At 41.2% G+C, this 15,108-nt stretch overlaps 1 protein-coding gene across 1 annotated transcript in view; it reads right to left on the minus strand.

Moving 5' to 3' along the window:
• The window catches only part of tmem178bb (transmembrane protein 178Bb), a 188,922-nt gene extending 174,024 nt beyond the window's left edge, over positions 1-14,898 (minus strand). The window contains exons 1-2 of the mRNA XM_050036413.1: positions 14,386-14,898; positions 13,429-14,115 (exon numbers count right to left, since the gene is read on the minus strand). Coding sequence (XP_049892370.1) covers positions 13,429-13,810 — 382 coding nt within the window. The 5' untranslated portion in view covers positions 13,811-14,115; positions 14,386-14,898. The remainder of the gene's footprint in view (positions 1-13,428; positions 14,116-14,385) is intronic.
• Positions 14,899-15,108: the final 210 nt, after the last annotated feature.

The following is a 15,108-nucleotide window of genomic DNA, read 5'->3' on the forward strand; positions in this document are numbered from 1 at the left end:
TAAAAAAAAGAAAATCATTTGAATTTGAGGCTTCATCTCTCTACATTCTCTCTATAAATAAAAAAGAGCAGAGAATCAGCAGCAGCTTTGTCATGTATGTATGTGTATCATATGCATGAACAGTGCATGTCCAAAGACATTATCACAGTGCATTGAGTGCATCATTTATTATTTATGTTGTGTAAATCACATTCTTTGTACATGTGCAATGTGTGTGGTGTATACAGTATACCCATTTAAGTAGGTATCGTGTATTGTGTATGTGTGTTAACCATAGGGAGCAAATGTCCTGAGGCTGCACATGCTCTGTGTGGAGCTGTTTGTCCATACCGCCATGGCCGATCTGTGGGAGAGAGCATGAGGTCATCAAACATTGATGTTGGCTGCGCGGCTGTGGGGAAACAAACCACATCATGCTTCTTCCTCCTCATCTCTCCCTCTACTCTGCCCGTGGTTATAGGAGTCAGACTGACTTCATGATGAGTAAGTCTCCCAGCCAGAGCTGCTCTCTGGCTCTGGCCTTTTCAAACAGACACACAGTTAAATCTAAACGGGAGTCAAATGCACCCGCTGCATGTTAAGCTGCTCTCATCATATGCACGTTTCTTCATTTTCCTTTGAAAAGCTTTCTTATATTACAAAATGGCCCTAATATTCTGTATGTACTGAAAGGCGAACAAAAGACCACACAATGCAAAAGTGTTGGACAGAATACTGATGATTTAACTCCTCTCAGGGAAGATTTTGCCATCTTAGAGCTATTATTAACTTATGTAGCTTTCCAATATGGCAGCCATTCAAAGCAACAGCTCTTAAGCAAAGAAACTGCTGCTGAAAAAAAGATTCTACCCCCCACCCTATTATTCCAGGACACATGGACCAACTTCTGTTTTACAAATGAGATGTTGGACAATAAATGGCACTTTCATTTCGTTATTCTCACACAGGCAGAAGACTAAAGCATGCTTTCAAATGAATGCAGTTAACTTTTTTAATCAAACAGCTGCATAAGCTGCATACTTTGCCTCCCCTCGCAGTTACCTCCTGATTTTTTCCTTATTCTCTTTCCAACAAGTCCTCAAAACCATACAATCACATAGGTTGTTTGTTCCTACACTCTAATACCATCCACAAGGGCGTTTCCTAAATTAGCGTACCTACCAGTGGCAAGAGATCAGCACATCCTCACACCTAAATGACAAAATAGGCTATATATGACCATTCATGGAGGCAGTTTTAAATGTGGTTAAAGTTGTTAGGTTTAGGCACAAAACTACTTGGTTAGCCTTGGAAAACATCATGTTCAGGTTAAAATAACAACCTGTTCTTATTCCTGTGTCTTCAAAGCCCAGCACTTTGACAAGCCCCTCGGGTTCTTAAGGCAATGCACAAGGGCACCCTTTAGCATCAAACAAATTGTAACACATGACTAATGTTCGGAAATGGACTATAAGTTTTGGCAAAAAAAAAACTACTTGGCTAGGTTTAGAAAGAAGATCATGTTTTGGGTTAAAGTGAGTCTGTTTTTTACGAAACAATAGCAAGTGATGTAACATGATGTAAATACCTCAACTGAGTGACATCAGTGCGTAAGTTGTGTAACGTTACGTTAAAACAACTTTGACTTTTGGTATTACCTGAAACATAGGTATAGTATGTATGGTAGCTACATCACGTTAAGCGAACATTGACTTTTGATTTCACACGAAACACAAACTGCAGTGTCATGGATGAAAGTCTCGTTTTGTATAATCCATCCACCTCCCCTCTCTCCCTATGCAGACTTTTTCACTCTTTATACTACGTCAGTTGCTTTTACCATCAAGTACTGCCACGGATGGATTTACATTGGAGTTAGCTGAAAGCCTGGTGCTTCTTATAAGACGCTAAAGGGTGCCTTTGGCGTTGATATCACACGCCAAGGAACATGACAAAGCATCTGTATTTGATGACCTGTGGATGAGAATGGGCTGAAATAAATAAGTTTTTTATATTACTTCAGCTATGTAACAACATGTATATCAGTAAAGTATGGACAGTGGTCTCCTGGGTCAAAGTCCTGTGTTTGTTTGATCCATCCATCCATATTACTCTTACATCACCTGACTTCCTCCTTGACTCCTGTCATTATTACTACAACCACAAGTAGTCGCCACTTACCAGTTGGCTGATTGTACAAGCAACCTACTGTATGTGTTCGTATTATGGAGTAGGACCGTCTCTCTTTCATAACTCCCCAGGAATTTCTGCACCTTAACACAAAGTGTTACCAGTATTACTGAAACAAACCAAGACATGTACACAAATAAAATTGCCCGTTCAGATGAAAAATCCATGTCATACTCTGTTAGCTTGTTTGTATCTTGTATCACTGAAAGACTTATTTCTATGAGAAGTTAGCACATGCTTCAACAGCTGCATATTCCAAGAGGGAAAAACCTCCAATGACAACAGAAATAAAGTCATTAGTTGTCATAAATCACACATGCTAACACTGTGTAGTGTTCACGCCGAAAGAACACACTGAACCATTTGATCCAACCCCTGATCTTAAAACACCACATGTATTAATAAGGCTTGAAAACCATTAGAGTGAGCCTTATGTGAAAAGTTGCCTGAAGCTTACAGTGAGTTTCTTTTGTCCAATGTGCTGCACCAGTTAATCAGGATGTACATCAGTTGTCATCTTCAGAGCCCACTGAGCTATGTTGAAGAAAAGGGCATTTGCTTGTTAGAAAGAAAGCCAAACTGCTCCTGATGACTCAAGATGATATGATATGAAATATTCAAGAGTGCTTAGTATTACTCCTCTTGCATTTTGAAAACCATTTTCAAACATTTTCAGTTCTATTTGGGTGGATGGCATCATTGAACCATGGTGAAGATACAGTCTGAGATGTGTTTCATTTGTCTCAAGGTGCAAACTACTGGAGCAGCAGCTAACGGGCACAGTCAGTCAGTCTCCTTGGCTGGGGTGCAGACTGCAGGGGCACTAATGAGGAGGGCTGCCACATGTGTCTGAATAATTTAACTGTTTCCAGGAAGACGAGAGAACCCCTGTGTCTGCTACTGTGGCTGCAACAAACCATGTCACACACAAAAACCTCACTCTGGTAACTCTGCCTTACACCGAGAACAACCTGGTGGCAGAATTAGCTAGTTTAAAGGATGGAGTAAATCTCAATACAACACAAACACACCCTAAGCACACTGAATGAGTTATGGGTCACTGAACATATAGTAACTGGTGAAGAGAGCAACTTCACAGTAGGAGATGGGGGGCACAATCCATAGTACTCGCTCTGTCTTAAATATTCATACTAAAGCTCAGCAGGAGCTTATATGAGGCTTCAGCAGTCTGAGTTTGATGAATGACGTGGGGATCTTCACCTTAGCAGTCATATGTAGGTTTATTGGTGGTGTTTCATCCTGGCAACATATCTACATGTGACTACCTGGCCGTATCGCTCTGTTCTGAAAAGAAAGTAACGTAAGGTCTGGGATTTACCTTTTCACATCACCCCCTTCTCTCTCTCCGTTGATTTTCGGTCATCGCTCTACTATACACTGTCTAATAAGGACAAAAGATACTTACAAGAGTACTCCCATAATTTAAACTGCAGTCCTAAAACACTGTTGGACTTAGGGGTGTCACAAGAACAGATATTATGATACCAAGTTGATTCTGAAAACGTGACTCTATGCAATTAATCCAGACCTGACGGGGCAGCATGTACGACTACAAATGTTCTGCCATTAAATGCCACAGGTAGAAGAAAAACACCTACCAGCATTGAAGAAGAACAACAACATGTAGAAGATGGCGACGAGTGCAGCAGCAACAACAGCTCCGCCAAGACTCATTGTAAGGAAAAGTGTTCTCTCCAGAGGCCAGCGTATTTTGTTCATTCTTTGCAACGAAAGCGCCATATATTTACACTATGCTACAAACATCAGCATGATGAGGCATTGAGTGCCACGTTTGCCTTTTTTTTGTTTTGTTTTGTGTTTTTAATTACTGGGTATTGAAAAAAATTCTGACTTTTTTACTACTTCTGATATGTGTGCAAAGTTTTGTGAGTTTTCAAGCACTTTTAGCCACTCAAAATGTGATTAATTTGCATAAATAATAATAATTCCTTTCATTACAAAGGGTCCTCGCACCAGTTGGTGTTCGGGGCCTAAAAATAAAAGCTGTAGTGATACAGCTTCCAAAACTTCCCAGATGGCCTACAATATAGTCCACAACACTATACAGATAATTAGTTGAAAAGAAGATTTTCCATTTAATTGTCACTATGATTAAACGTGGAGGGCTGATCTGCTTCCAGCTTACTTCACTTACTAATCAACCACCAGCCAGTCAAAGTAAAAGTGAAAACAACCACCCCGCCTGCCCTTCACCACTTCCATGTGTCTATTAAATGAGCAGCTTTGCCAGCAGGCTCATTGGCAGGGCACCTATGAGGCACCTTTAGACTCCCGTAGTGTCTAATTTAGCCCTCCCCATGATACTGGGCCTCCAGGGAGCGAGGTAATCCAATCCGGAGCCTCTCCCTGCTCTCTCTGCTTGGACGGGGTTGTGAATGTCTTGATCAGGACCTGAAAGGCCTTTTCCTCACAGAGCGACAACAGATGGCGCGAGATGAGGAGGCCTTACCCACCCAACCCCCCACCCCCCCTCCACTCCTCTCTATGTAATCCTCTTCTCTGACATCCTCGTCTCCACAGCCATCCTTGGCTTTCCTCCCTCCTCTCTTCTCATCCTCTGTCCCAAACCACTTTGTAGCCTGATGTCTCTCTGCTGCTGTTTTATCTCTCCCTTTCTCTCTCCAGGAGGTTTTCCTTGTGACAGACAGAATGAGAGTCAGTGAGCTGCTCCCACAGCAGGAGGTCACATATCGCGCCCAGTCACGGCATCAGAGACCAAGCTAACATATGCCAACTGTTGGGATTATCAACATGAGTATTATGGTGAATGAACAGCAACAATTAAACGCTGGTATGGCAGTGACCTATTTAGAGAAAGGATGACTGCACAAAAACACCTACGGGTCAGCTCAGTACATGTCCTGATCCTCTTCTGTATTTTGATGTTCCTTTGGATTGATTCTTACAGAAACTATTATTCAGTATGTTCACACATGATATGTATTTATAGAACACGCAACCCAGTCCCCAGAGGAAAATGTTGGCATTTAAGGTTTCTGTAAACCACAAATACGTTACATGTGCACGTTTCAAACGCACCATATCAACATTTCTATAGTGATGTAATATATGAGCTGACTTACTTCAGGAGGTGGAGGACATGGATGATGGTGTAACACCTAGGCAAGATGCCTGCCAAGCTGCAGACAACTGTTCGAAACATGGTGAAGCGACCCATCACTGTGTTTCCAGCAGCTTTTTTTGGCACTGAACATGGGTGAATTATAGCTACCTGTTGCTGTATTTCAACACCACACATGGGTGAATTGTAGCAAACCACTGCAGTGTTTCCAGTGGCTTTTTGGGCACCAGACGTGGGTGTTTCATAGCAAACCATGGCTGTGTTTCTGGTGGATTTTTGGGCACCACATATGGGTTTTGTAGTGACTGTGTTTCCAGCTGCTTATTAGGCTCCAAACACTGGTGTTTTGTAGCAACTTGTTGCTGTGTTTCCAGTGACTTTTTAGGCACCAAACATGGGTGTTTCATAGCAAACCATTGCTGTGTTTCCAGTGGCTTCTGACGCACTACACATGGGTGTTTTGTAGCAAACCATTTCTGTGTTCCCAGCAGCTATGAATATGCAGACATGTTCATGTAAAATCTTAATGATGAAAATAATTTGAATCTAGAGCTGTTAATTGTACATGCAGTGAAATAAAGAGTATAATATTTGCCTCTCAAATATAGTAGAATAGAAGCTCAAGATTGCACATTATAGTATTTCAGATCTAGTATCTACAGATATTAATGTTATGTATATTCAAAATAAATAGTAAAAGGTTTGTAATAAACTCATAGTTGGGTTATTAGCTATGCCCTTTGGGCACAAGAGCCCAAAGGGTTTGAGAGGCTCCAACCGAAAGGCTATGCAATGAAGTGACTGTCATTCAAACTTGTTAAAGAACTTCCTGATCCCATTCTCATGTTTTAAAGATATGAATAGCTATCTGATCTGATCTATTATAAATATATCGATTTGTTTTTGTTTTGTTTTTTTTCTACAATATATAGCTGCATGTGCATACTTAGGCAGCAGTAAGCCTTGTGTTGACTGTGGAATGTTATTTACACTGGAAAATGTATCACTGTAATGAGAGAAAATATAATCTGCATCACAGATTTTTGTTGATAATCTTACATAACATTTTGTGTTGTGCCCTATTGTATTGCCACATACACAGATGGACCTTTTGGGCTCCTTAGTCTGGGGCCCCATTGTCTCAGATCGTGTCCATGGATCGAATAAAATGTTTTTTAACTTTTCCAGATGTCATTGATTTTACATTGTCACCAGGTGGTGTGCGTATACCTAAAGGATAAGGCTGTAATTATCTATATCTTTCCTGTTGTCAGTAAATTCAATGGAAAAACTAAAACCAACGTGTTAGTCCATTTCTCAATACTTTCTGACTTCTGTACCCAGTCTGAGGCTCTTAGCCCACTGGTTCTTACCAAGGCCATAAATCTCATCTCATAATTGAATCACAATTGAGTCAAAATGAATTACAGTGTGTTTGTTCATGGTAATGAAGGAACATGTCACCCTGTGCAACAGTGTGGCTCACTGATGTGTTTTTAATAGTTTTTGGATAACAATGGAGCTCTATGGCACAGAGGAAGAAGATATATCAGGCTTTGATACACAATACTCATTAGTAGTAGTAGGGGTAGGAGCCACCAGAAGCCCCACGATATGATATTATCACAATACTTAAGTCACAATACATTATGATCGCAATTTAAATATGTTGCAAAATGCTAAGCATTGCGATTTTTGAGATTTTAGTCAACATCTGTTTTATCTAATAAGATAAAGTTTTCAGTCTGTTCGTCTCACTACAGCCATTTTTTGTAGCAACAAAATGTATCTAGTGGACTGAAAAAGCAATTGATTATATATTCTAGTAGGCTACCTAAAGTTTCAATTATATTTGTAACATTAATAATTGTATATAATAAAAAAAAAATCACCACTTGGCACTGTGTGACGATGTTATTACCACACAAAAATATTGTGATACTTGCTGTATCAATTTTTTCCCCCACTTCTAATTAGTAGATACATTCATTGTTGGTTTGAATGAGCACAGGGATTTGTTGACAGTAAGAAAGCATTGGTCAGCATCCCTCTAACACTGTTTGAATAACCTACACTTACCCACTCCAAATTCACAAACACACACATCATTGCTCTCATACTGTAACCGGCGATGGGGGGCATTGCTTCTCTCCTCACTCTCCTGCTTCAATAAATCCATCCAATGCCAGAGAGATGGGTGAGCATGGAGAGACTGAAGTTTCAGAATTGTTAATTATGAAGCTAAATGTGGATTGGGATTGATCCGTGCTCCAAGATATGATAAGTGCTTCTGGTTTATGACTCATTTCTGACATATAACAACAATTAGCATGTTTATTTATATAAAATATGCACCACCTTATTCAAATGGACAGGAAATTACTCATCAGGGTTTAAATATGTGGCTAATGATTGCATGAAAGTTTCCTGTCGTTTCACTTAAGGGTGCACAAGGGAATGTAAAGTCATTATGATACAGCAGCATGAGGCCATTTAGTAGATGGAAATACAGAAATCATGTATCATCATGTATACCTGTGATTTGACTGTGGAGATTAAAATGGAATAAAAGTGAAACAGCATGTGGAGGGAAGGCTTTGCAGTGCTTTGCTCTGACCTTTGACCTCGCAAAATCCCTAAAAAATTAGAATAATGTTCTTTTTAACAATGCATGTTGTAGGAGGAGACAGGCCCCTGGGCTTAATATTTGTCAGTGAAAGCTAGGCTACTGTAAATTCAAAGGAGTGAAGTTCTATCAAATGCTTGGATAGTGTGAATACAATGGTACAACCATGACAAATAGGGCTACTGAATTTACATAAAACATGACCTGTGGGATAGCAGGGTGGTAGCCAGAGTTTTAGAAATGTCTTCAGCCCAAGGTCCCCCTGTTCCCCCCCTCTGACCAGACACATAAAGCAATGTCTCTACAATTATTTAATTATTCAGATTTTTCCATTAAGTGGCAGTAGAAGTAGCAAAAGAGACAGTGGTAAAAGTAGTAACAAATGGCAGACATCAGCTAGTAGCAGTAGAACTGGCAATAGTAGTATTTTTCACAAGTGGCAATAGTAGAAGCGTTAACAGTAAACGTAGCGGCAGCAGTAGGCTAGTAGTAGCATCAACAGAAACAGTAATAGTAGCAGTATCGATAGTAGCAGTAGCAGTGGTTGTAGCATTAGCAACTGTAGTAGTAGCAATAGGTAATGGGAATGTGTCATTATCAACAGTGAAGGATACAGGTAAGAGTGCCATCCGCTGGCGGTTTGAAAGTGTCAAAAAGAACTGCTGAACAAACACAAAACACTACTCAGGGTACCACCACAAGGTTGTAGCAGTTAAAATCAGAACTACTATCTACTCCAGCCTGTGGCCCTTTGCTGCATGTCACTCCCTCTCTCTGTCCCCCTTTCATGCTTAACTGTCCTATCAATTAAAGGCTAAAATGCCCCCAAAAAATATCAAAATCATAAAGGTTTCCGTTTACAAGGGGATTTCCTTGGTGTTTGCATACAATAAACAAACCATAAAAATATAAATAAAGACATTATGGCAGAGTACTGCAAGATAAAAACATAAATATGGAATTAAAATAAAAATATGAAAAAGATCATGAAAAAAATAAAATAGAACAAATATGTACAATATAGCCATGAAGATGGCAGCAACATCCTAGAATGCTACTCCCTATAGATGTAGAGGCAGTGACACTAGAAGTAGCAGCAACATAAACAAAAACAGTAGCAGTAACAGTGGTAGTAACAATAGCAGTATTGCTGGTAGCAATAGCATGGGAAGTAGCATTAGCATTAGCAGTAGGATCAGTGTTAGCATAGAGTAGCAGAAGCAGCAGCAGTAGTAGTAGACTAGTAGCATTAACAGAAACAGTAGCACTAACAGTGGAAGTAGCAGCAGTATCTGTAGTAGCAATAGCAGTAGCATTCACAGCTGTATTAGTAGCAATAATAGCAGGATCGGTGGCAATAACAGTAGCAGAAGCAGCAGCAGTGGTAGTAGTTGGCCTGTAGCATCAACAGAAATTGTAGCAGTAACAGTGTTAGTAATATTAGCAGTATCAGTAGTAGCAGTAGTATTAGCATCAGCATTAGCATTATATGTGGTTATAGTAGCATAATGTTAGTTGTAGTTATTGTTGGTAGACATAGTGGTTGGCAGCTGGATGTCTCTGTATGACGGCCCTTTGGCTGAAAGTGAGCTGTAAGTGCACACGCATTGCATTATTGCACATGTAGAGCACACAGAGATAAACAGCGTTAATCTGCACAGTTGCGTCCTTATTGACCCATCAATGTGAAGTTATTGTCAGATGCATCATGATAATAAACCACGGTGTACTTTTCCATGCTGATGGAGCTGAGAGCTGGAATATATCAGACCCCTCTATGGAGGCATTCATCTGATCACTGAGCACACTGACTGTGTGCTGCCCATTACTGCAGATGGTAGGCCATCAAGGCCATTGAGGCATCCTCAAAGGCAGGCACAGCTGCAGCACATACACACACACACACACACAAGCATTCAAAGAGTACACACACCCTCTCCTCTTCGAGCTTGGACTCAGACCAGTAGCCTCCATCAGAAACATCAGCCTCCCTATCTTTTTAACACACAACATGACTGTGTAGTATCATCTGAAGTAGACACTTGTGTAGAGTTATGTCTGAAGTGGATTTTATGATGAATTTTGATTTTGGTTACAAACATCTTTCACTCATCGGAAACAGGGATCATGCCGGTTGTTTGAATGACTTTTAACTGTAGGATTTAACTGGAACAATATATTTAACTGCCATCTTTCATACTGTGATAAGTGTCAGCTCAATAATATGTCATGTTTAATGAAAATGTTGGTAACAACCGGATCCAATGTTTATTCGAGAAAATGTATAAAAAATAATGTAACATAAAAACAAAATAAAAATAAGTTGTTTTGCCTTGAAACTGCTTATATTGTTTGACAGTCAGCCAAAATATGAGAACTAGACCAATATATCAGCCAGGCAGATATATCAGCCGATATCAGCTTAGTGCAGATTTATGTATCAGTATCAATGGATATGTCGGCCAAAAAGTAATAAAAGACTGCAAGACAGAGATGCCAAACAGTGTCTCCACTACACACTTGAGTGACTTGATACGTTGATTTTTACACAGTAAAATGCCCCACTCAGTAAGGCTTTAAAATATAGAGAAAATCAAATATCACAATTTTTTTTTTACCAAATAGCTTGATATCAATATGCCTATGATATTGTAAGCTTGACAAATGGTGCTTTAACAAAATATTTACACAATGAGAATTTTGACAAATAATCATTAGTAATGTGGATATAATTACTATGTGGCAAATGGCAATTAATAACACATCATGAGCAGTCTGGGAAGTTTAGGAAATTACATCACTTTACTAAAATGCAGCCTTTAAAAACCAGACCGATATTGTGATACCCAAAGTCTAAGTAGATATTTAGTCTCATATCACAATATCTATATAATATTGATAAATTGCCCACCCTACTGCTCAATTTCTTGGTCTCAATAAAAAATAAATACTAATGATAACAAATCTGGATTATCTACAAAATTGTTTGTTTATATGTGTTTATGTTTTTAAAAGTTGCTATTGTCCAACATACTTTTAGTTGATTTTTTTAATTGCCAAATATCAGTATCTGCCTCAAAAATCGGTTTAAGATAGGCTTTACGGGCAAACTCAAAGGTTTTCAGAGTGCAATGATATCAAACACCAGAGAGCATGAAGTCTTAAAATTCAGTGAAAATGCAAACCGGACATGTTGGGTATTTTACGTACTACATGATCAGCCCTTATAGGCCATGTCTTGAAAATAGGCCTGTGTCAAAATCTAGTTTAAAGTCTGTGATACTGTGTTTAAAGTCCCCATGAAACAGCTAGCTGAGTGCTATGTGATTCCACATATTTATGTGTTTCCTATAAATACAGGAAGGAGGGAAGGGAGGGACTTGTTGCAGTAGTCAGTTGAAATGTAGTAGCCAATCTGATGTTACATGCAAACATGAACGTAGCTAAGCCAAAATGGCCACGCTAATGGTGCAAACGTGGCAACAGCTAACAGAGCTAATGTTAATGGAAGTTAGCTCACACTCACCGGGGTGACCTGGCCGAGAGGGAGAACTGGAGGGAGGATGGACATTACACTTCTGCAACGATGCCATCCCAACACCATAGCTCAGAACGGCATAATGACAGGTAACGTAAGGAGTTAGCACAACCAAAACCACAACGTACGATGCATGATTGCGAGCTAGCTCGTAGGTCCTATGCGCAAGTAGGTAACAGGCAGAATTTATGGTGATGGAGGACAAACATGACAATTCGATAAAGTGTGTCACTGGATGCAAAATTAGACTACATCCCTGAGTGTGGGATGAGTCATCACCATTTTTTAACCCCTTTCGAGGAAATGATAAAAGAATTGCTACTAACCCTAACTTCTTTTGTCCTTGCTGGGCCAGATCAGTGCAAGACATATGTGAGTAAAAAAAAAAAAAAAAAAAAAAAACTTAAAGGGAGAGTTCACCCTGAAATCTAAGGTGCATATTTTTTTCTTTTATCTCTAGCATTGCTTATCAGTCTAGGTTGTGGTGTGAGCTGCCAAAAGTTTGAGAAATCAGCTATAAGATGTCTGCCTTCCCTCCAATGTAATGGAACTAGATGGCACTCGGCCTGTGGTGCTCAAAGTGGCAAAAGAAAAAATAAATAAATTTGGAAAACTCAACAGCAGTGTCTCTTTCCAGAAATCATTTCCTATTTTCTCAAGATAATCCACAGACCTTGCTGTGAGCAGTTTCATATTTTCTACTTAACTACACCCCCTAACTTCATCACCACGCAAAGGAAGCGTGCATCTACTCATGGACGACAAGAGGCTTGTGCTTGTGACAACATGACATGTAAACAGTAATGGCATCCTCCTCGGCTGAGCTGTAACATCAGCTAGCTAAGTGGTGCTAGGTGACCTAGCAGTAGATGCACACCTCCTTCAGCTTGGTGAAATGGTTGGCTGGTGGAGAGAAAATAGTCCCTCATGAAACTGCTCACAACAAGGTCTGTGGATTATCTTGAGTGACCAGGTCATTATATCTGGAAAGAGACATTGCTGTTGATTTTTTTCAGATGTATTTTTGTGGCACTTTGAGCACCACAAGCTGAGTGCCATCTAGTTTTACCATACTGGAGAGAAGGCAGACATCTCTACGGACGATATCTCCAACACTCTGAAACTCACACCAAAACAAACTAGACTGATAAATAGTGCCACAGGTAAGAGGAAAAAATATCTAGTTTTGATTTGGGGGTGAACCGTCCCTTTAAACATCTATTTTGATGTCATGACATCTTTAAATGGTACACATACCTTAATTTATCAGTGGGCAATGTGTTACTCAATCATAGAGAACACTGTAGACATGTCCAGAGTACAGAAAGAACAGAAAGGTTACTATGGGCCAACCGGCTCATTTTTGCACCCTAGCAGGTGCATCTAGCCATGGACATTAGGCCTAAATGGATGCAGAAGTGATTGGTCCCTGGAAACAGAGTAAAGGCTTCCTCCGTGGAACAAAGCAATAAATGAACCCTTGATGGAAGATATAGGACCTTAAAGAAACAGCTCTGAGTGCCCCTCTCCACCTCTTCCTGTCTCATGCTGAGTGCTTACTGACAAGCCCATGAAATGATTATGTCATTATTTGCAGTTGCAGGGTCAGGCGTGCACCACTTAAAGTACCATCTCAGACCTGAGAACACTGGGGGACAGCACAGCACGTACTGCTGTTCAGCGTCATGATTAACATGCGCCCCTCTTCTGCAAAATAGCATGACAACAAGCAGTCTGTAGCCACAGGCCGATCAGACCCACTCACACACACAGACGGAATTTGCTCCCATAAATGCAAGAAAATAGCTCGATGCCCTTGTTCGCCCTTTGGTCAAATGCACAATCACCACACAGCAGCCTAATTGATTTTCGTATGATAAATGTCACATCCCGGCCGTGTTGGTGTCTGATGACACACTGCTGTTCCTGCAACTTTAGCCTCTTAAGCTGACTTGTTTATTTCATCCTTACCTTTCCGGATCAGGTCTTCGATTTCTTGGTCGAAGCCCAGCCGATGGCATTTCCTCCACAGCCCCATGTTGGTTGAGTTATACTGCCTGCTGCACTCATCCGCGGCGCTCATGGCGAACAGCTGCCGCCGGTTCCGGGCCAGCAGCAGCTTCTCCTCCCAGCGGGGAAGGCTGCTCCGGCTGGCCCGCAGCGGCAGGCTGTTGTTGGGGATGTAGATGAAGCCCGGGTCCTTGCGGCGGCTGGAAAAGCTTCGGCACCGCTCCCTGTACCTCCTGGCGTCAGTCTCGTACCAGTGGTCGGAGCACATCGCCACGGCCAGCATGCCCAGGGCGCAGAGAGAAAGAGAGAGCCCGGCGTAGAGCAGTAACTTCCCGGCAGCCATGCTCGCTTCTGTCACAGCCGCATCCGCACCTCGACAGACGGACAGCTCCTCTGCGGCTTCCCCGCCAGTTCAGCTCACATCACCTCTGGAGAGCAGCGTCGGGACCATTATCGAAGTGGCGGTTATGTGCAAAGAGGAGACGAGTCTTTCCAATAGCAGCTCACTGGTGGAATAAAATGTTAAATCCTTGTATCCCGGTGCTCCGAAGTGACAACGTCTTTCCTGCGTGCTCGGCGTTGCAGCAGCTCGGCGGAGACAGAGGACGCTTATCTCATCTCAGCCCCGGATCCTCAGCATCCATCCGTCTGAGCAGGGCGACACCAACATGCACATCAGCACAGCATGCACATCTCTAGTCAAACATAGGCTAGCCTATATTTCACACAGCATGCATCATTACTGCACAACCCACATGAAATGAAACGATGGACAAAGAGAGAAGAAGGGAGCAGAGAAAGCTGTAGAAACAGCCAGAGAGAATCGTACATTTTCATTAAGCCGTAATTTACAAATACAGTGTCAAACCAGGAGCGTTATGGGACTCAAATGACTGGAGCTGCTTAATTTAGATGTACCTGATGTGTCCAAACAGAGTCCGTGCAGACCGCAGTCCATCAGCAGGAGAGGACAGAGGGATCAGCTACAGTCAGCATCCCCAGCACGTTTGATAGGATGACGGCAGCTGCTACGGAGCAGGCCCGTCCCTGGACCAATCAACAGTAGCCTGGCTGGGAGAGCACCGTGTTAGCTTACAGGCTACATGAGATTTGATTGAACAAACATAAACTACCACTACTTCTGTTACTACTGCTTCTACTACTATTTATAACCTTTGCTACTGCTGTCTATTGCTTGCACTCAAATCCTGTGCATCCTATACTGCACAGGATACCAGAGGCGTAGATTTCAGGGGGATGCAGGGCACATGTCCCCCTTAATACTTAGAGCATGTGCATTTGCCCCCACCAATAAAAACATGAAAGGAGCACAGAACTTTTGACAAAGTTGAAGTCATTTACATTATAAAGTGACACAGACAGGGCATAGATTTAAGCAAAATTACACTTAAGTGTTAAGTGCTTTAACATCATTTGTGCCACAACAGTGATGCGTATGGACCGCATCACTGTCCTGCAGCAAATGAAGTTAAAGCACACCCTAGAGTGATACTGCCTATATTATACAACTATTACCAACAAAATAAAAAATAATCAAAATGTATTCATGTTGAGGGGCTCTCAAAATAAAGTTTTTGCGACGGTTGTCTCCATTAAGATGGTAATACATAGGGTCTGACT

The sequence above is a fragment of the Epinephelus moara genome, chromosome 23 (genome assembly GCF_006386435.1).
Source record: "Epinephelus moara isolate mb chromosome 23, YSFRI_EMoa_1.0, whole genome shotgun sequence".
Classification (NCBI taxonomy): Eukaryota; Metazoa; Chordata; class Actinopteri; order Perciformes; family Serranidae; genus Epinephelus; species Epinephelus moara.